The following is a 22,587-nucleotide window of genomic DNA, read 5'->3' as shown; positions in this document are numbered from 1 at the left end:
TTAAATAAAATTTAAAATAATAAAAATAATTAAAAATAATTAAAATAATAAAAAAAAGAAAGTCTAGGATTAGATGAAACCTCTAAGAAAATGCAGGCTCGTCTGAAAGAAAAGTAAGCCATTTGATCTTCCTTCAAATTATCTGGTATATTTTATTAAAATAATTTTAAAAATCTTCAGGCTTTACTTCTCTGGTTAATTAAAAATCAATATAAATACCCCATTTGGTTAAAAAAAAAAAGAAATGTTTCTTGAGTTTTCCTTTTATTTACTGAGCTAATCATAATACCTTATATTTACAAAGCCTTTTCATACCCATGCTCTTACTTGATCCTTATGTGTAAAGGGAACCCCTTCCTCCCAGGATCATGAACTTTCTGCTCATCTGAGTCTTCCATTAGCTATCCAGAACTAGGAGCTATGGGTCCAATCAGAGAGACTTTGATTGGTTCCTGAGATATGGTAGACAACGGCAGAGGGAAAGGATGGAATGTGGAGAAGGAGGACTATAAAAATGAAACTGTATAGAAGATTGGGTCTCTTTTTCTCTGGAAATTGGTGGCTCTGGAAGATACTCTCATGGGCTGGTAGGCTAAGAAATAGTTTTTTTAGTATTTTTTCCCTCTTTCTTAGACTACATTTATATTAAAATTTAATTGTTAAAAGCTACTATTATCCTCATGACTTAAGGGTTAATTATTTTTATAAACAACAACCACAATGATCTTTGTTAAACTAATATTATATTTCCAAACAAATTTCTAAATATTACTTTTAGGACATTAAATTTGATATAATATTAATTTTTTAATATTACATTTATAAAAGCCCCAAGATAGCTAGGTGATTCAGTGAATTGGGAGCCAGGCCCAGAGACAAGAGGTTCAAATTTGGCCTCAAATATTTCCTAGCTGTGTGACCTGGGCAAGTCACTTAATACCCAATGCCTAGCCATTACCACTCTTCTGCCTTGTAAACAATACACAGTATTGATTCTAAGATGGCAGGTAAGGTGTTTTTTTTTTTAATTAAGTTTATTTATTTAATTGATTTAGAATATTTTTCCATGGATACATAATTCATGTTCTTTCCCTCCTCTCCTCCCACTGCCCTCCAATATCCAACAAGCAATTCCAATGGGTTTTACATGTGTTACTGATCAATACCTATTTCCATGTTATTAATATTTGTATTAGAGTGATTGTTAGAGTCTGTATCTCCAATTGTATCTCCATTGAACTATGTGATCAAGCAGTTATTTTTCTTCTGTGTTTCTGCTCCCACAGTTCTTTCTCTGGATGTGGATACTGTTCTCTCTCATAAGTTCCTCAGAATTGTCCTGGATCATTTCATTGCTGCTAGTAGAGCAATCCATTACATTCGATTGTGCTACAGTGTATCAGTCTCTGTGTACAATGTTTTCCTGGTTCTGCTCCCTTCGCTCTGCATCAATTCCTGGAGGTTGTTCCTGTTCATATGGAATTTCTCCAGTTCATTATTCCTTTTTGCACAATAGTATTCCATCACCAACATATACCACAATTTGTTCAGCCATTCTCCAATTGAAGGGCATCCCCTCATTTTCCAATTTTTTGACACCACAAAGAGTGCGGCTATAAATATTTTTGTACAATTCTTTTTCCTTATTATCTCTTTGGTGTATAAACCCAGCAGTGCTATGGCTGGATCAAAGGGCAGACAGTCTTTTATCGCCCTTTGGGCATAGTTCCAAATTGCCTTCCAGAATGGTTGGATCAATTCACAACTCCACCAGCAATGCATTAATGTCTCAATTTTGCCACATCCCTTCCAGCATTCATTACTTTCCTTTGCTGTCATATTAGCCAATCTGCTAGGTGTGAGGTGGTACCTCAGAGTTGTTTTGATTTGCATCTCTCTGATTATAAGAGGTTGAGAGCACTTTTTCATGTGTTTACATTGATAGTTTTGATTTCTTTATCTGAAAATTGCCTATTCATGCCCCTTGCCCATTTATCAATTGGGGAATGGCTTGCTTTTTTTGTACAATTGATTTAGCTCTTTATAAATTTGAGTAATTAGACCTTTGTCAGAGGTTTTTGTTATAAAGATTTTTTCCCCAATCTGTTGCTTCCCTTCTAATTTTTGTTGCATTGGTTTTATTTGTACAAAAACTTCTTAATTTAATGTAATCAAAATTATTCATTTTACATTTTATAATATTCTCTGTTTCTTGCTTGGTCTTAAAATCTTTCCTTTCCCATAGATCTGACAGGTATACTATTCTATATTCACCTAGTTTACTTATAGTTTCCTTCTTTATATTGAAGTCATTCCCCATTCTGAGTTTATCTTGGTGTAGGGTATGAGATGTTGATCAAAACCTAATCTCTAGGGGGCAGTTGGGTAGCTAAGTGGATTGAAAGTCAGGCCTAGAGATGGGAAGTTCTAGGTTCAAATCTGGATTCAGACACTTCCCAGCTGTGTGACCCTGGGCAAGTCACTTCACCCCTATTGCCTAGCCCTTACTACTCTTCTGCCTTGGAGCCAATACACAGTATTGACTCCAAGATGGAAGGTAAGGGCTTAAAAAAATTAATTAATTAATTTAAAAAAATAAACCTAATCTCTCCCATTCTCTTTTCCCGTTTTCCCATTAGTTTTTGTCAAACAGTGGGGGTTTGTTCCAAAAGCTGGGATCTTTGGGTTTATCATACACCATCTTGTCACTTACTCAGAGCCTATTTCCACTGATCCCTCCCTTCTGTTTCTTAGCCAGCATCATACTCTTTTGATGACTACTTTTGTACAGTTTAAAATCTGGTATTGGTAGGCCCCCATTCTTCACTTTTTTCCCCATTATTTCCCTTAATATTCTTGATCTTTTGTTCTTCCAAATGAACTTTGTTATAATTTTTTTCTAATTCAGTAAAAAAGTTTCTTGGTAGTTTGACAGCTTTGGTGCCAGGTAAGGGTTTTTTAAAAATTAAAATTAAATTAAAAAATCAAAGCCCCCAAAAAGGGGCAGCACTGGGGTGATTATTATTCCCAATTTATACAAAAGGAAATTAAAGATCAGAGAGAATAAGTTGCTCAAAGTCATCCACCTACTGAGATGTCTGGCTCCAAAGTGCAGGGCTCCTCCCCCTCTAGCATGCTGCCTGTACAAACAAAGGAACATTATATGATCTGCCTTTCCATCCACACACTGAAAAACTGTTTAAGATCATATAGAGGATTTGGCATTAAATGGAAATATCCCAGGAGGCATTAATCTTTAGTAAGCAGAGATTTTTGGCCTGTTCCCAAACAGAAATAAGAGACTTTCTTTTTTTACATTGAAAAATTATTAATATGTAATTTTTGGCTACTTTATAATAATTTTGAATACTTTCTTCTTTCATTCCCTTTCTTTTCCAGGGAACCTCCCTTACAATACAATAATGGGTGGATGGATTAGACAACAAGGGCTCCAATTCCCCAAGAGCAGGCTTAGGCTTGCTCTTTCTGGTGGGCTGTAATATAATTATATGATCAGAGACACTAGAGAAGACTGAGTCTAAGCCCTTCACTTAACAGATAAGGAAACAGAGGCCCAGAGAAGTTAAGTGATTGTCCCCATACCGCACTGCTAACAAGTATTTGAAGTGAAAGATGAACCCAGGGTGGGTTCTGTTTTTTATTCCAATGCTCTGTCCACTATGTCACGGTAACTTTAGAATCCTGTTTCCAGCCATGTGTGACTGAGGGGTTGGGCTATTGGATGATGAATACTTTTCTTAATTGCTTGTGGAGGGAAGTGGTGAAGGGGGAGCCTGAACCAGGGCAGACATGACAATCTCAGTCTCCTTTACTTCCTGGCAGTGAGTGAGGTGAGAACTACTGGGAATGGTTCAGTGGGCAGAACAGTGCCTGCCATAGCTTGCCCCTGGCCATGCAGAGTCTGTAAGCGCACAGCACCTCTATTTCCTGTGATGTGATGTTTTCATAATTTTAGGCAAATGAGCATTCAGGGGGATGGTATCTCTAGGAGACCATATGGCTTTGGGAGAGACCTAAGAGTCACTAGCAGAATTCGTCGGAGGTGGTAATGGTGGGTGCTGGAGTGATAGGGGCTGACTACACGGGACATTCCTGTAAAGGAATGTATAGCTGAGGGCAACAATCTTAGGGAGTAGGACCACTCATGGCAGAGAAGTGCCAGTTGTGTATTCTATACCAATTCTCAGGGGCCAGCAGAGAATGACACCTAAAGGGAACTTTATGAGGACTCTTAGGAGGAAGAAAAGGTTTTCCGGGGCCAGGATTTGTATGTTTACCTTTTGACCATATATGTTTTGTAAAGTAGGTGGCACAGTGGATAATACACTGGGCCTGGGGTCAGGAAGATTTGAGTTAAAATCTGACCTCAGACACTTACTATTTGTCTGAAAATTGGCAAGTCAGTTATTCTAATTGCCTCAGTTTACTCCATTGTAAAACGGGAACAATAATAGCACCTACCTTCCATGGTTGTTATGAAGATAAATTGAGATATTTGCAAAATGCTTAGCATAGAACCTGGCAAATAGTAGGTACTCTATAAATGCTAACTATTATTATTATCATTATTAGTGACTCAACACCAATGTATTTTAAGTCTGAGCCCATTGTTTCTAGGGGATATTATATGTGCAGAGGGAGGATGTATCCTAGATTCTGGTTGGGGAAAAAAGGGGAAGGATAATTTATGCCAACTACTGTCATCAGACCCTTTAGTAAATGCCCTTAACTAAAAAGCTAATTAAGAATGGCTGATTATCTCAATGGGAATCATACCAGTGGAGTCATATAAACAATGATACTAGAAACTCACTTCTAGAATTATTGACAGTAGTCAGCCACTGGGCCCTCTGGAGAACCCAACCTATGAGTTCAGTTTTAATTTGGGGGAGTAAATCAAAGAGGGTACTACAATAATTATATTAGATTAATTAGGGTAGAGATGTGATATACCTGCATTATATTATCTTCCAGTTAAACATTTACAGTCAGTCCTCAGCAAATCAACTAAAGTCCAAAACTTTAACAAAAGCCATAGTCTTAATTCTCTTATTAATATCTCTTAATTCTCTCTTAATATCTCAAAGGAGATACCACATTACTATTCCTCTCTCAGCTGTCCTCCTGTCTTTCTTGATTTCATTATCATACCTCACCTAAGCTTTATCTCAAAACATCCATTATCACTTGAGGTCCTCTCACCTTGAACATCCCTTTACTAAGCTGGACACCCTTTGTCACTGGTGAGTTCCTTCTGGTGCTTCCATTGGTTTTTTAATTTTATTTTTATTATTAGGGAAAACATACTTCCATGTTGATCATTGCTATAAGAGCACATTCATACATAACCAAAACCCCAAAATAAAATCATGTGGAAGACAACTCCAATAGTTCTTTCTCTGGAGGTGGATAGCATTCCCCATCATAAGTCTTTCAGGATTGTCCCAGATCTTGCACTGCTGAGAGTAGCCAAGTTTTTACAGATAATCATTGTACAATATTGTTGTTATTATGTATAATGTTCTCCCAGTTGTGCTTATTTCCTTCTGCATTAGTTCATATAGATCTTTCCATCTTTTTCTGAAATCATCCTGCTTATCATTTCTTACACCACAATGTACCACCATTTGTTTAGCCATTCCCTTATTATGTACATCCTCATAATTACCAATTCTTTGCCACCACTACAAAAAGAGATGCTATAAATGTTTTTATACAAGTAGGTCTTTTCTCCTTTTTAATTATCTCCTTTGGATACAGAACCATTCATGGTTATCTGTAACCTGATTGAAGGGCATGCACAATTTTATAGCCCTTTGGTCATAGTTCCAAAGTGCCCTCCAAAATGACTGGCTCAGTTTACAACTCCACTAGCACTACATTAATGTTCCAATTTTTCCATATCCTCTCCAACATTTACCATTTTCCTTTATTATCATATTGGCCAATCTGACAGGTGTGAGGTGATACCTCAGTGTTGTTTTAATTTGCATTTCTCTAATCAAGAATGATTTAGAACATTTTTTTCATATGATTACTGATTGCTGTGATTTCTTCATCTGCAAATTGCTTGTTCATATCCTTTGACCATTTGTCAACTGGAGAATGGCTTGTATTCTTATAAATTTGACTTAGTTCTCTATAAATTTGAGAAATTAAACTGTTATCAGATAAATTTGCTATAAAATTTTGTCCCCAGTTGTTTCCCCTTCTAATCTTGGTTACATTAGTTTTGTTTGTACAAAGGTCATTAAATTTAATATAATCAAAATTATTCATCTTACAAATTAACATGATCTCTGCTACATTGAATTTTTTATTTATTTTGTTAAACTTCCCAGGTACATTCTAATCTGGATGAACTATTAAGAATTTTGCTTGTCTGATATCTCTGCTTTATATATAGCCCATCAAGAAAGGCAAATTCAAGTATGCTTTAAGGACTAAGCCCACATTGATCAATTCTCCCATTACACAAAGATTAAAAAAAGAAGTAGGAAAAGCAGTTCAGCAGTGTCAGATAGTATATGCAATATTCCACTTTTGTAGGATATTTCATTTCAATGATAGAATTTCTGGACCAAGCCAAATTTTCATAATAGTAGTTTTAAGGTCATAGGGTTCTAGAATTTGAAGGGACCCCAGAAGAGGAAACTGGGGCCCAGAGAGAACTATCTTGCCCAAAGTCAAGTATGCATTAAAGAAACAGCACCCATGGAATGGGAATCCATGTCCTCCAGCTGCAAATTGATTATTCTTTCCCTTAAAAACCAAGATGGTCTACAATATGACATGTTCACTTAAAAATAAAAAAGAGTTCAGTTTCAGGGAAAGTGATTGAGTTCTAAGAAAAAATAAAGAAATACATTTTAACCAAAACTTAAACTACCTGGTCCAGCAGGTGCAATCTTTTGACATAGGCTTCTTCAGTGTGGAGGAGTTCATTTGCAATGTTGAATAACTTCTGTGGCTCTGTACACTGAGGAAAAGAAACAAATGATTCTATTGAGAAAACCAGAATATTAAAGGTAACACTCCTTACAATGATCAAGTGTCAAATGAAATAATGAATGTAAATGCTTTGTAAACCTCAAATGGCTAGCTAGTCATAACTGATACCATTTTAACAAATTCTACAAATCTCAACATTGCCAGAAAAAATGTTTCTCTTATAATGAGATGGTTCTAAAAAAAGTAGACACTCATTGATAGGACCTAAGATACTTGGTTATACAATAACAGCTGTCACTAGAGTAGGACAAGTCGCAGGAGTTTGGGTGCAAGGATACCACTCCTGTGAAGTGGGAGGGGATGTTGAGAGTACTTGCTCTCTGCAGCAATCCTTTGGCTTGCAGGTCTTATATCCTTTAAGTCCTGCCCAGTCTCTTTTCTTTCTAGTCTATTTTACACATTGTTACCAGATTAATGTGCCTTAAATTTTGTTTCTTCATTACTCTTCTTGAAATCAATAACTTTGCAGGCAAGCACATACTCACACTGTTAAGAGTTTTTGCTTACATTCTTCCTCCTCCCTCCTCTTCCTTACCATTTATCTAAACCCTAATCATCTTTCAAGTCCCACCTGTTCCAGAAGCCTTTCCAAAGTCTTTAAGTTCACAATGATCTTTTCTTCTTTGTTCTTATATTGCTTATCACTATTTCCCACTTGATACACCATGTCCTGACCTGTATAAGTATCTACCTGAACATTGTGGTAGCAAAAAATTGGAACTCAGGAGATACCCATCAATTGGGGAATGGCTACATGAGTTGTGGTACATGGTTGTTATGGAATGCCATTATGCCATAAAAATGATGAGCAGGGTCCTTTCAGAAAAATCTGGAAAGACTTTATGAACTGATGTAAAGTGAAGTAGGCAGAAGAGTATACACAGCAATAGCAATATTGTACAATGATCAACTGTGAATAACTTAGCTACTCTCAACAATCCAATGATCCAACAATCCAATTTCGAAGGACTTGTGCTAAAAAAATGCTGTCTGCCTCCAGAGAAGGAACTGATAGAGTAGGCACAGTTAGAGAGGTTTATCCTTGAAAAGGAGGGATAGTACTAATAATAACTGGCATTTATATAACTACATTTACAAAGTACTTCACATGCATTTTCTAATTTGATATGGATGTTCTTTCCTCTGAAATATAAAATGAGGAGAGGAGAGGTAATGATATGGAGAAATTTTGAAACAGAGGGCTCCCATTGGATGACATTCATCCCAGTAAGGAAAGACAGGAAGGTAGGTCACCCTTGGAGAGTGAGATCAAGAAGGTTTTGCCTTTTAGGGAAATCTGCAATAGACAGTTTGATAAGCAAGACAGCTGGGTACTATAGAAAGTATATTTATTGGACTTGGAGGCAAAGGACCTGGGTTCAAGTCCTAACACTGACTTATTATCTGGGAGCCTGGTAAAATCTTTCACTCTCTATGAGCTTTAGTTTCTTCAACTATATATGAAATGTAATGGATTAGCATGTTACAATGGAAAGGGGATAGACTCAGTCATAGAAATGGATTCATATTATAGCCCTGCTACTGTCTATGTGACCTTGGGCAAGTCATATAATCTCTCTAGGTCTCAGTTTCTTCTTAATCTCTAAAATGAGGGTGATAAGACCAAAAACACTAAGGTTCCCTCCAACCCCCTTCCAAAATCATGGACTAGATTTTCCCCAAAAGGTGACAAAACTGAGCCTTGGTTGACTAAGAGGCCAGGCAAGGCTCAATCCCTGCCTCCCATGATGCAGCTTTCTGGCAGCTTTTTGGTGGTGTTGATGTGGTTTCTTGGTTAAGGGGAGAACAGAAGTCCCATCCATGTGGACTTGGTGACCCTCCAACTTGAAGAATTTCTGAAGACTGCTCAAGTTACCACACCCTGCCCTACTGAACAGAAGAATTTTAATAGAGAGTAAGGCTTACATCTGCCAAATAAAAGAGCTATTGCATCTTTGCTGCATATCCTACCTACGTTAGGGCTAAGTAAATGTCCTTTTGTGAACTGTGTAATGATCTGAGTGTCTTATTTCTTCCTGACATTAAACTAGCACTAACAAGATATAGAAATAGTGGCAGCTAGAAGGCACAATGGATAGGGTGTTAAGTCTAGAGTGTCAGAAAGATCTGAGTTCAAATTCAGTCTCAGAAACTAACTAGCTGTGTGATCCTGGGCAAGTTATTGTTTGACTCAGTTTCCTTTAAAATTATTTGTAAAATGAGCTGAAGAAGGAAATGGCAAACGACTCCACTATCTTTGCCAAGAAAATCCAAAAGGGGGTCACAATGAGTCAGAAATGTTTGAAAATGATTAACAACAAAAATTTTCTTTTATCTCCAAAATGTTCCCAACTTCTCTTTATGATCTAAGACATAGTCTAATCTCCTCAAACTGGGAATTATAGATTCTGACAATATATTTTAATCCCCCAAAGAGGCCAATTAATATGGGAAATGTTGATCTAAGTAATCAGGTACAATTGCTATAGATATTTCAACACCAAGTAAAAACTGTTTTGAATGTTTCTTCTTGAAAGGGAATTAGAAAAGAGAAGCAGAGCCAAGATGGCAGAATAAATGCATGGAAGCCCTATTTCACTGGGATGAGAGGGAAGCACAACTTGCAATGAGGTCTTAGTGAGGAGTCCCTATGTAAGCCATCAGCAAGGGATTCCATTTCTCTCCACCCACTGTTTGAAGTTCTGAACTCAGGCCAAAGTCAGTAGTGAGATCCCAAGATCCTGCTTAAGCTAACAGCAAAGTATCCCACACACACTCATGCCTCAAGATTCTAAACCCGGGCACAAGTCTGCAGTGAGTTCCCAAGTCCCAATACAAGGTAGCCTGCAGTGCCTCCAGCTGATGCAAGCCAACAGCAGGCCTTGGGGGAGACTGAATCAGCAGTGGGAGGTAGCTTCCAGAGCTCTTAGTCAAAGGAGGCAAAGGAGTCCAAAAACTGATGAGAATATTATAGGTAACCCTTTCCTGGCACTGGATGCAGGAATCTGTTGCATGACCCATACATGGTTCTGGGTTTCAGTCCTAGGGAAAGGGAGAAGACTAGTAAAATGTAAAAACATTGTTATGGAGACAGGAAGAGTAAGATACAAACTCAGAAGACGACAATGAGATCAAAGCAGGTATAACAAAACAACAGAGAAAAGTGGGAATTGGTTTTGGGCTCTGGAAAAGCTTAAAAGGGATTTTAAAAACCAAGTAAATGGGGCAGAAGAAAAATGGGAAAAAGAAATGAAAGTGATGCAAGAAATAGTTAGCAGCTTAGTGAAGGAGGCACAAAAAATACGGAAATGGTATCTTGAAAGACAGAATAGGTCAAATGGCAAAAGAGACAAAAAACAAACAAACAAACAAAAACCACAAAAAAAAAACACAAGAGAATTCCTTAAAAAGTAGAATTGGTCAAATGCGAAAAGAGGTGCAAAAATCCAACAAAGAAAATAATTTTCTAAAAATTAGAATTGGGCAAATGGACACTAATGGCTCCATGAGACATCAAGAAACAATCAGACAAAATCAAAAGGATGAAAAAATAGAAGAAAATTTAAAATATCTCTTTGGAAAAACAACTGATCCAGGATAGATAATTTAAGAATTATTGGGCTACTAACAAACCATGTCCAAAAGAAGAGCCTACACATCATATTATAAGAAACTGTCAAAGAAAACTGTCCTAATATACTTGAATTTTACCATTTTAGTAAAATAGAAATGGAAAGAATCAACTGATTACTACCTAAAAGAAATATCAAAATGAAAATTCCCAGGATTATTATAGCCAAATTCCAGAGCTCCCAGGCCAAGAAGAAAATAATGAAAAAAGCCTGAAAGAAACAATGAGACAACCAATATATAAAAATTTATGAGATGCAGCCTAAGCAGTACATAAAGTATATGATTTAGACATAAAGGATGACATTATGAGTAAATTAAGGAAGCATGGAATAATTTACCTATCAGAGCTATGGATAAGGGAAGAATTTATGACCAAATGAGAGAGAGAGAGAGAGAGAGAGAGAGAGAGAGAGAGAGAGAGAGAGAGAGAGAGAGAGAGAGAGAGCATTACACAATGTAAAATATTTCATTTTGGTTATGTTAAATTTAAAAGGTTTTGTATGAACAAAACCAATGCAATCACAATTAGCAGTGAAGCAGAAAGCTGGGGGGAAATCGTCTTGTAAAGGCCTCATTTATCAAATATATAGAGACCTGAGTCAAATTTCTAAAAATGCAAGTCATTCCCCAATTGATATATGGTCAAGGAAACAAAAAGCAGTTTTCAGATGAAGAAATCAAAGCTATCTATAGTCATATTTTAAAATGTTCTAAATCATTAATGATTAGAGAAATGCAAATTAAATCAATTCTAAAGTACCACCTCATACCTATCAGATTGATTAATATGACAGAAAAAAATGATAAATGTTGGAAGAGAAATGGGAAAATTGGGACACTAATGTTGGTGGAAGCTTATTTAAGGGCTATAAAACTGTGCATACTCTTTAATACAGAAATATCTCTCCTAGGTCTGTATACCAAAGAAATTTTAAAGGGAGGTCTATTTGTACAAAAATATTTATAGCAGCTCTTATTGTGATGGCAAAGAATTGGAAATTGGGAATATGTCCATCATTTGGGTAACGGTTGAACAAGTTGTGGCATATGATTGTAATACTATCATATACTATGGATATGGATATGGAATGGAATACTATTATGCTATAAGAAATAATAAGCAGGATGTCTTTAAACCTGAAAAGACCCAGATGATCTGATTCAAAGCAATATGAGCAGAACCAGAAGAACACTGTACACAGTAACAGCAATACTGCACAATGATCAACTACAAAAAGCTTAGTTATTCTCAGCAATGCAATTATTCAAGACAATTCTGAAGAATTTATGATAAAAAATGCTATCCACCTCCAGAGAATGAACTGATGGAATATAAAAGTTGATCAAAGCATACTATTTTTGATTTTTTTTGATTTTTGCTTTTTGTATTTGTTTTATGAGTCTTTATCCACAGCATGATTAATGTGATGATATGTTTTGCATGATCACCCACATATAACCTAGATCAAACTGCTTGTTATCTCAGTGAGGGGAGGAAGGGAGGGAGGGAAAGAATTTGGAATTAAAAATTTAGGAAAATGAATGTTTAAAATGTAATTGGGAAAAATGAAATATTATATTAATAATTTTTTTAAAAGAAAGGAGATTGTAGAAGGAATTCATAATTGGTTACAGTTTGGACTAGCTAACTTTTAGAATTCCTTTCAAAACAGTGGTTATGTCTTCAGTTTCTCCTCAGCTTGCTACTTCCACTTAGCCTAAAAACATGTTTAGGTCTGAACGCTAGATATAGAGCCAGAGGACCAAAGTTTCCTATCTATAAAATGAACATCAGAGGGGCTATGGTGAATATGAAATGGGATATGGTATCCAACATGTTTGTAAATCTTGAAACTACAAGTAAATGTGAATAACTGTTTTTGCTAGTAATAATCCTACTGCTTCTTTAATCAACAAACTATGATCTCATCATTGTGGTTCCAGTGGTACAACTCACACCCTTGTGTCTATCCCTCCATAAACTGTCCTTGAGAAGATCCACTTCATGTGCTAGGGTTTCCTCCATATCTCTTGGTAAGATGTAGATACTAATGCAGCAATGGAGGCTATCCATCTGCTATTTTACCTTCTCCAATACATACCTTCTTTATAGTTACATATCCCTTTGAGAATCTTTTATTTCACTTCTCATGATGACTCTAGGAGAATTTGCTCATTTGAACCCCTATTCTTTTGGAGTTGCAATTGAGCCCCACCCTTTGACAGAGTTAATAAGACCTGAGGCTTATCTATATCAGGGGACATGTGCACATTCTCGGAGGACTCCAGAAGTCTCATGGCTCCCTAGCACCCAGAAATACTTACCTCTTGTCCCACAACTCCTGGCATCCAGAAGACTGGCCTCTGACCTGCTCTGAGGTCAAATCCAATGAATCAAAGTGACTCAGAAAAGAGACTCATGAAAGATATGTTTCAGGTCCAGGGAAGGGAGGCCATCTTTTATGCTGGAATCAAGGTGAAATAAGGCAGCTAGGAAAGCACCAGCTGACCAGCTGGTAATAGGAACTAGGGGAACTCCACTGTGCCTGAAGTCTTGCTGAGGTGCTAGAACAGCCAGCATTGGGGAAAGGGCTTGCAAAGGGAATAGCCAGCCACATGTGGCTGGTGCATTTTCTTTCTCTGATCCACTTTTTATTATTTTACTATTTAATAAGTGATTATAAATTAAGATACAGTCTCTAGAGAATTTTAATCTTAACTTTGTCACTCCATCAAGCTATTGTCCCTATATAGACCTAATTCTCTTTCCCTTTACTGCCAAATCCTTAGACATAGTACACACTTGCTTCTCTAACTTCCTCAACACCTCATAATCTAGCTTCCAATTCAATCACTTTCCTGAAATGGGTCTCTTGAAAGCAAATGAGGACTTCTTAGGCAAGCCAAATGTTGGGTTTTTTTCCCCTGTCCTTTTCCTCTTCCTAGACAAAGACAAGTAAGATCCAGGCTGCAATGGACTTTAAATCATAGGGTGTTCCAATATCCTCTTCAATTCTTTTCCATAAGGCTATAAATTCCTCAAGGTCCTTTTATCATTTCTATATCCTCAGTGTTTAATACACAGTCCTGCAATAGTACTTGTTTATTAAATGTTTTCCAAATTGAATTTAAATGCATAGATACAAGAGAGGCTAGAACTATAAAAGTGCCAGGACTCCTAAAACACAGAGTGAGCTGTGGCCTATAAAAATTACTAATAACAAAAGTTGGTTTTGTTTTTAACAACAAAAGCTGGTTAACACTATTCAAGCAAAAAGAATAAGGGCAATATTATTCAATATATCAATCAAGTTGGAAATGAGAAGGAAGAACTAATATATTCCTGCTTTTTTTCTATTCCCTTTAACTAGGATTTTGAACTCAAAGGGTAAAATAAGTCATATAAAGATAACAAAAACCAAGATAAATGAAGAAAGTGCAAGACAGTACCTGAACAATTTACATGGACCTAAATCTTCAAGACCAGATAAATGACACTGCACAGGACTGAAGCTTACAAATGAGATCTTAGAATTATTGTTGTAATCTCTGAGAAATCAGTGAAAACAGGAAGGTTCTGGAACACGGACAAATAAATGTCATTGTTTTTTTAAAAAGATTGTGCATTCAACAAGGAAATTTGATGTTCAAAACTGGCAACATTCTAAAAAAGATTATGTTATAAATAAAAAGCATCTAGGAGACTTTATACCAAATTTATTTGTAAAGAGAAAGAAAGAGAGAAATAAGGTTTCCAGCCTTTTTAACTTAAAATAAGATCTAGTCCTAGACTCCAGCCCAGCGGGTTCCCTCTACACCACCTCTTGCCAGAGATTGCCAGCAAGATCAGAGCAGCAAGGATGGCTTGAGAGAGAGTGAAATAAGCCCAGAGAGGGACAAAAGCTAAGAGAAGGGCATACTTCCCAAAGCTCCTCCCCCAGATCCTTTGATTGGCCAGTGGGACTTAGAGGCATCCTGCTAGTGACCCAGACACATGACTGTGATTCTTACATTCTTTATGGGGATAGACTGAATTGGAGGCCCCCTAGATATTTAATTCACAAAATTGCTAAGTAAATGTTTATGACAACTTACACAAGAACAAGGTGATAACTAAGAGTCAATACAGATGCACTAAGAATAAATCATGTAAAACTGACCTTTCCTGTTTTGATAGGATCACCAGACTGGTAAAACAGTGAAATGCTAGAAATGCTGGATTTCAGCAAGTCATTTGACAACATAATTCTGGATATATCAGAGAATTGACAGCTAGTTGATGGCAGAGTTAAGGTGAATTAATAGTCATCTCAACAATTAAATTAAAACCTCTGTTAACTAATGTTTAATGGGAAAAATAGAGGCTCTCATGGATCCTCTCCTTGGCTCTATTCTGCTTACCATTTTTACCAGAGCTAGATACAAAAGAACCAAAGATATTTGTTCGTCAAATTCCAGAGGACAAAAAGCTGGAAGAATTAATAGGATAAATAAATAAATCAAGATTCAAAAGTAGTCTTACTAGAGTTTTATCAACGAAAAAGGTAAGATTCAATTGAAATAAATATAAAATATTGCAACCATGGAAGGTTAAGTCAATTGCACATGCTGCTTTGGCAACAGTTCACAAGAAAATGACCTCTTAATTGTTCATAAGCTCAATATGAAACAATGGTGTGAAAATAGCTTCTAAAAAATGCTAAGACTATCTAGGATTATAAAAAGTGAAATACAATATTCAGAAAACAGAAAGTATTGCTTCTTGGCCTTCTGATTAAGATCAAGTGCAAAAAAACCAGAAAGTTATAGCTCCACTGTCCTCTGTCCTAATCAAGCTACATTTCAAGAACTGTTTTCATTGCTAGGGACCATCTGTTAGGAAAGGTACTACAAATTAGATTGTTTGTAGTGAAGAATAATCAAGACAGGTAAGGTTCTGAATGCCAGGTTGTAAGGGGATCTTGATTGTGGAGAAGAGAAGATGAAAGGAGATATCATTATTTTCTTCAAATATCTAAACTGTCATGCAGATGAGAGAATACTTATAATTTGCATGGCCCCAGAAAGCAAAATTAGACCAGTGGGTGGAAATCACAAAGAGGTAAATTTTGGGTTCAATAGTGCCCCATAATTAGAAGTACTCAAGAAAAAAGAGAAGATCATATCAGTTTCCATCACTGTAAAATGAAGGAATTGGACTAGATGTTGCCTAAGATCCATTCCAACTCTGACATGAATCTACATCATGGAGGGGATTGTGTTTGGGATGGGAAGCTGATTAAGATGATCTCTATCTACAATCCTTTCCAAATTTAAGATTCTTGATTTTAAAGTTTAATAGTAGAATTAAGAAGTACATTTTAAAGGCTTTGACTTAGTGCTGGAAAAGTAATTTCTTTTCCATAAGCATAAAGATTATCTTTTGATAGCACATATTTAAAATCTAAAATCAACATGGTCATTGCACATATTTAAAATCTAAAATCAACATGGTCATTTATGGCTTTTTAAAGAATGAACTGAGAATTTCAAAACACTATCATAAAACAATTGTTACTAAGACTGTCCAATTTTGTAATCTCCTTGAAATACTCCCACTGGTGGCCTACCGCTGAAGAGTTTTCTCTATCCTCTGGGGCTTTTCAACACGAAGGTCTATGAATTTTAAAGAATACAATAACTATTTCAATATAATTAGTTTTCTTTGTAATCCTATTTATTTATTTATTTATTTATTTAGAAGCATTCTGAGGAACTGTCATGGAAGACTGAACATCAGAGGAAAATCAGAACAGATGGTGTCTAGGATTTGGGCTCTCCTGCAATGCAAAAACAGGTGCAGAGAACCCCAATTTCTTGGACTGGGACATAAAGATACTTCTCCCTTACTAAATCTCCTCTCCTCCTTCACTGTACCCTCCATTTCGTCCACCTTGATTCTTTCCTATGTCACTATCTTTGCTATGATGCCATTTCAAAAATTTGACCCTTCAAGTATTGTACCCCCTCTCCTTACTGTGGAGAGCTCTGGGTGGATGAATTCCTCTGGGTTTGTCCACCCTTGGACAATATTCTCTTACTTCTTCCTAAAATTGGGTCTTTCTTAGAACACTTTCTCTAGTAGATTGAGATATAGGGGTTGGGGAAGGGCATTTCTGGGTGCCATTTATGTCACTGACAACATCTTCAGAACCCAGGTATTTTAGATAGTTAAAGGAAATAATTTCTCCTTGAACACAGGAACGAAGAATGGTTTTTCTGATGATTATGCTTCTTCAAAGAGGAGAGACAGACATATAGATAGAGAGGAAGAGGGAAAAAGGAAGGAGAAGAAAAGCTATAGGTAGAGGAGAAAGGGAAAAAGAAAGAGAAAGAAACATTAAAAATTTGGGGTGAAGAATTCAGATGGAACTTTTTTCTTCACCTAGGTGCTATTAAAATAAAAAGTGAACAAAGACAAAATAAAAAGTGGCTGTGTTTTTACATTGGATTGTTAAAACTCAAAATTGTTGGTAGACAAAAATAGCCTACCTAAATGTATTCTGCATATCTCCAATCACTTTTGTATTTCAACATTTTTTTGTTTTTAATTTGTTGACTCATAATTCTCAGCTTTTTAATTAATGAGATAAAATTATTGGTACTCTATATATGTCTATAAGTCAAGAAATCAGGTTCTTGGTTATGAAAAACTAACTACTCTTTACTTCTATCTTCCTCTCTGTACAAAGCATACAATCATGAGAATAATTAAAATATTTAAAAATATGTATACATATTATGTGTGTATTATATATTATTGTGTTGTAGTACACATAGATATGTAACTAGCACTGTTTTTTAAAAGAAATTACTTAATATTCTACAAGCCAAGAAAAGGTTACTAAAAATTTAAGATAGGTTGAATATATCACAGAACAAACTTTTAAAATTTTAATCCTGGAATGATTTTTTAAAACCCTTACCTTCTGTCTTAGAATCAATTCTATGTATTGTTTCCAAGGCAGAAGAGTGGTAAGGGCTAGGCAATGGGGGTTAAGTGACTTACCCAGGATCACACAGCTAAAAAGTATCTGAGGCTAGATTTTAATTAGGATCTCTCATCTCTAGGCCTGACTCTCAGTCCACTGAGCCACCCAACAGCCCCCTAAAAATGCATTTTTAAAACTCTACCAAGTAATATTTAGTGCTATCTCAGTTGTATGAGAATTTCTCTTTAAGAAGAGAATCCATTAACAATCAGTCCTCACCCTCCACAGCCCAATGTTTTGGTCAAATTCCAAGCTGGGTAATTATTTCCTGCTACATAAGGTACCCCAGTAGTTTTCAATTAAGTACAATATTATTTGTTTGCTTTCCTCAGTGCTCTGTAGGAAAATACAGGGAAGTTGCTTTTCTTTAGGCTGGAAGTGGAAAAAGCCACATGCATGGCTGGCTCATACATCCAAAGATTTCCATGTGGAAAAATTGCAAAACCGTGATTACTATGGAAGGTAATTATTACTCCTGCTGCCTATACACTGAGCTCAGAGCACCGCCCACCCTCAGAACACCAAGTCATGCCAATACTTCTTCCTGCATTAAAAAAAGGCCAAAAATGCTTGGATTTTACAGACTTTCACAGACAGCCTTCCTTCCTTCCTTCCTTCCTTCCTTCCTTCCTTCCTTCCTTCCTTCCTTCCTTCCTTCCTTCCTTCCTTCCTAAAAAGCCATTAACTTCTGTTAGAGTCAATATTGTGTATTATTGGTTCCAAGGCAAAAGAGTGGTAAGGTCTAGGCAATGGAAGTTGTTACTTTGTCCAGGGTCACACACTAGGAAGTGTCTGAGGCCAGATTTGAACCCAGGACCTCCCTTCTCTAGGTCTGACTCTCTGTCCACTGAACCCAGCTGCCCTCATTATCAGGTTGATTGTGTTCCTTTTGGAAAGGAGGGGAATCTGGAGTTTATTCAACATACTCTGCCAATTCCAAATGAACTCCATGCATTTCTAGAGAAGATTCCCATCATTTCTTGGTATTGATGGTATTATACTTTCGCAAAGCACTACGTGCTCTAGTCTCTCCTTTGATCTCCATAATAATCCTGTGAGGCAGGCTCATAATACCATGTTGGCTTTGATGTCTATGAAATGCCCTCTTTCTGAAAGCCCTATGAAGTAAGTAGTATAGCTATTCTCATTTAACAGATGAGGGAACTGAAGTTCAGATAATTTAGCTGACTTGCTCATGGTCATACAGTTAATGTCATAATTAGGAATAGAACCCAGATTTTTTTTAAAACTCCAAATCCAGTGAGTGTTCTTTCCTCTATAACCAATAATAACAATACTAGCTAGCACTTATAGAGTACTGTAAAGTTTGGAAATCAATGTACACATATATAAAAGTAATCTCAATTGATCCTAACAACCCTAGGCACTATTATTACCCCCATTTTATAGATAAAGGAAACTGAGATTGAGAGAGATTAAGTGAGATACCAGGGGCACAAAGACTGAAAGTGTGCAAAGAATTTGAATTTAGGACTTCCTGATTCTAAGTCTAATACTCTATCCACCACACCACCATGCTGTCTCCTACCTTAATTGCACAATACAACTTTTGGACATGGTTTGAGTACAGCCAGACATGTCTTGTCCTCGACCCTGACCTTTTTAGCCCCTCCCTACAGTCTGAGTACAGGGAGAAAAAGGGGAAGAAAGGAGAGGGAGAAGAAGAGGAACAGGGAAGAGAGCCAGACATGGAGGGAGAGGAGGGGGGGGGGGGAGAGGGAGAGAGGGGGGAGGGGGGGAAGAGAGAGAGAGAGAGAGAGAGAGCCCAGTTCAACCAAACACAGGATCAGCATCAGCACCAGGACACAAGGTAGACATTACAGCTCCTCCTTCATCACAACGGAAGAGATTGAAGCTACAAAAGGTTAAATGACTTGACCAAAATCAGATGGTCAATGGAAGAACTGATAAGGTCTCCTAAATCCTAGTCCACCACTACTTAAATTTGTAAATTCTATCCATTTTTCAATTATGAGTGTATTACAGTAGAAAGAGCCTTGGATTTGAAGTGAAAGCAAATGAGTTCAGATCCCAACTCTGTCACACTCTGTATGATCCTGAGTGACTCTTTAACCTCTGGATCTCAGTTTCCTCATCTTTAAAATGAGGAGGTCCTCTAATTTCCTGTCTAGATCTGAATCTATAATTCTGTGATCATGATAAACAATAACCTTCACCTAAGTAAAACATTATAATGAATAAGCAAGTTTTTAAGTGCTGAGCACATTTTAGGGACTGTTTACTGACCTGGATTAAATTTAAGATGTAGAACAGAGATATTCAAAGAATTTGACTAGTAGACCTAAATAGTCAACTCAAATATTTAACAAATACTAACAAATATTGCAAAGCCCCATTCTAGGTGCTGGCCAGGTCAAAAGACTATTACTTTCTCTTTAACTGAGCCAAAAACTCTTTCTAGAATACATAAGAGGAAATATGTTGTTCCCCAAATTAAGAATATTATTTTTTAAACCAAAAAAATTTTGGTACCCAAAATGTAAATGTTTCAAATTTGGAGGTTGAAGGGACCAGACCTGTGATTTCACTGGTGTAGGGAACCTTCAAAAGAGGAAATTCCCTCTTCCCAATGCACATTGATACCTGCTTAGTAATTTATAGTTTTAGAGAGCTGCGTGGGTTCATTAAAAGGTTTGGTGATTTTTCCAGGATCACAAATAGATAGTATATGGGAAGTGAGACTGGAACTCAAGTCAAAGCTGGCTTGGCTCTCTATAAACTATGACAAGCTGCCACTCTAGTTGTCATATTTTAAGCACTCATCTTCTACAATTCTCTAGCCTACTGAGTGGTCTCCCAAAAAGCTCATTTTGAGTGAGGAAAGAGTCTATAGAATTGTATACACCGACTGATATGCCTCAAAGGACTACTGTGAAGAAACATCTTGTAAACCATGAAACAGTATATACATGTGAGTTATCATCATCATCAATATTATTATAGGTATGGTTTGAGGTTGACTGGGGGGTGGGGGCGGGAACCTCTGCCATCAATCAACATTACTGATCTCTCTACTTTTGGAGAAGAAAGAGTAATTATGTGATAGTGTTATAGGGACTGAATATGAGAAATGGTACGGGAGTGCTCAGTTATAGGGAAAAAGACAACAGATTCTTTTGCCAGGAAAAATTCCCTTGGTGATACCTAGTAGGGGGTTGGGGAGTTAGAGAAACCCTAAATAAAATGTGGAAAAGCAGGCATCTTACCTTGGCTACATCTAGGTCTTCTCCCTTTGGCACATCTGCAGTTTCTGGCTCCTCACTGCTCCCCTCATCAACATCGCTATCAGCCTCTGGGGCTATCTCTTTCTGGGGATCACCAGGTGAACTCATACTCTGTTCTCCTTCAGGCTCCATCTCAATAAGGAGTCCAGGGCTGGGGTATTTCTTATTCTCTCCTCCTTCTTCAGTTGGAAAGGTCTCTCCTGCCACACTACAGGAAGGACTGTCAATGCCACTGTCTCGGTTAGGTATTTTCCCATTGCTGCCCTGCTCAACAGCTGAGGCTTTTGCACCATCCCTTCCAATGGCCTCTTTGCTGGGCTTAGCAGCAGAATGGTCCTCAAAGCTCTGGCTGTCCCCTATGTGGAGTTCTCTTAGCTTGCCCACGTCTACACTGGATGGCTCTGCAATGCCCAGCACATCTGGTTGGCTTCCATCTCTCTTGTTGTTTTTCTCACTTAAGTCACCTGAGCCAAAGGCCAGCTCATAGTCTGCGGTGTTTGGGGATGGTGATGAGTTCAAACTTGACTCCATCCTAAAGGGTAAATGGGACTGGCTCCTCTGAAGAACAGGAATGGGATGCCTGTAAAGGAAGGAGAAAGAAAAAAGTAAGTTTGTGAGGAGCCATGGTCCTAACCACACAATGCATGCAATGATCATGTAGATTTGATGCATGGAACAGCATTTAATCTAAAGCATCACAAGCTTAAGAAATGCCTGTCCAGTGTAGACACATCCACATAAAACACACAGCCATTCAAGTCAGGGAGCAAGTGCGTAATGTATCTGACCTATTGTTAGAATAAAACAGTAAGTTGCTCAATAGGAAAAAGAGAATCTGACATATCTTACAAGGACACAGATGCCTTTTAGAAGAATTCCTATTTGCCAAGATGAGGAAACTGTCTGAATATACAGATCTTTAATGATTAAAACCAGCAACAGTGGCCAGACCTCAAACTGGGGAGGACACAAAACTCAGCCACTTTGCCTTTCCTTTCCAAAATACAACAAAGAGATACAACCCTGAGGCCCTGCTCTGTTCAGAACTAGAATCAAAATCAGAGAATATTGGCATTTATGAAGACATCAGAGATTATTTTACCCAATCTCCTCATTTGACATAAGCTATATATAACTGAGATCTGGAAAAGTTAAGGGTTTTGTCCAATATCATACATACGCAGTTCTCACTCCAAGTCTAGAGCTCTTTCTACTACATTAACCTGGCAGAGACTTAGCCATTGTAGAGTTTCCTCATTTTACAGATGAGGAAGCAGCCTCAAAGAGAGGAAGTCACTTGCCCAAGGTCACACAATGAATTAGTGACAGACAGAACATGAGTCTACTGGCTCCTGGTCTAGTGTATTTATTTTCTCCTCTACCTTATTCCCTACACATATGTATGAGAATATCCCAAAATGCTGTTTATAGAGGCCATTTTAAGATATAGGTAACAATAGATAGATATAGATATACATACACATATATATTTTACAAACTGATATATGTCCTATGATATAAATATGCTACATATAAATGCAAAATCCTAAATAGATATAATGTCCCATAAAATGATATAGGGATACCAATCTAGCTGCTGCCCTCCAAACCAGAAATGCATCTGG

The 22,587-nt window shown here is 37.1% G+C and overlaps 1 protein-coding gene across 4 annotated transcripts in view; it reads right to left on the bottom strand.

Annotated features, from left to right (window-relative positions):
- FGD3 (FYVE, RhoGEF and PH domain containing 3) overlaps positions 1–22,587 on the bottom strand; it is a 217,454-nt gene that overhangs the window by 84,186 nt on the left and 110,681 nt on the right. For all 4 annotated transcript variants that reach the window (XM_056805261.1, XM_056805262.1, XM_056805264.1 and 1 more), the window contains exons 4-5: positions 20,945–21,542; positions 6,911–7,000 (exon numbers count right to left, since the gene is read on the bottom strand). In XM_056805261.1, coding sequence (XP_056661239.1) covers positions 6,911–7,000; positions 20,945–21,542 — 688 coding nt within the window. The remainder of the gene's footprint in view (positions 1–6,910; positions 7,001–20,944; positions 21,543–22,587) is intronic.

This window comes from Monodelphis domestica, chromosome 7 (genome assembly GCF_027887165.1).
Source record: "Monodelphis domestica isolate mMonDom1 chromosome 7, mMonDom1.pri, whole genome shotgun sequence".
Taxonomy (NCBI): domain Eukaryota; kingdom Metazoa; phylum Chordata; class Mammalia; order Didelphimorphia; family Didelphidae; genus Monodelphis; species Monodelphis domestica.
This window is presented reverse-complemented; position numbering and strand designations above follow the sequence as displayed.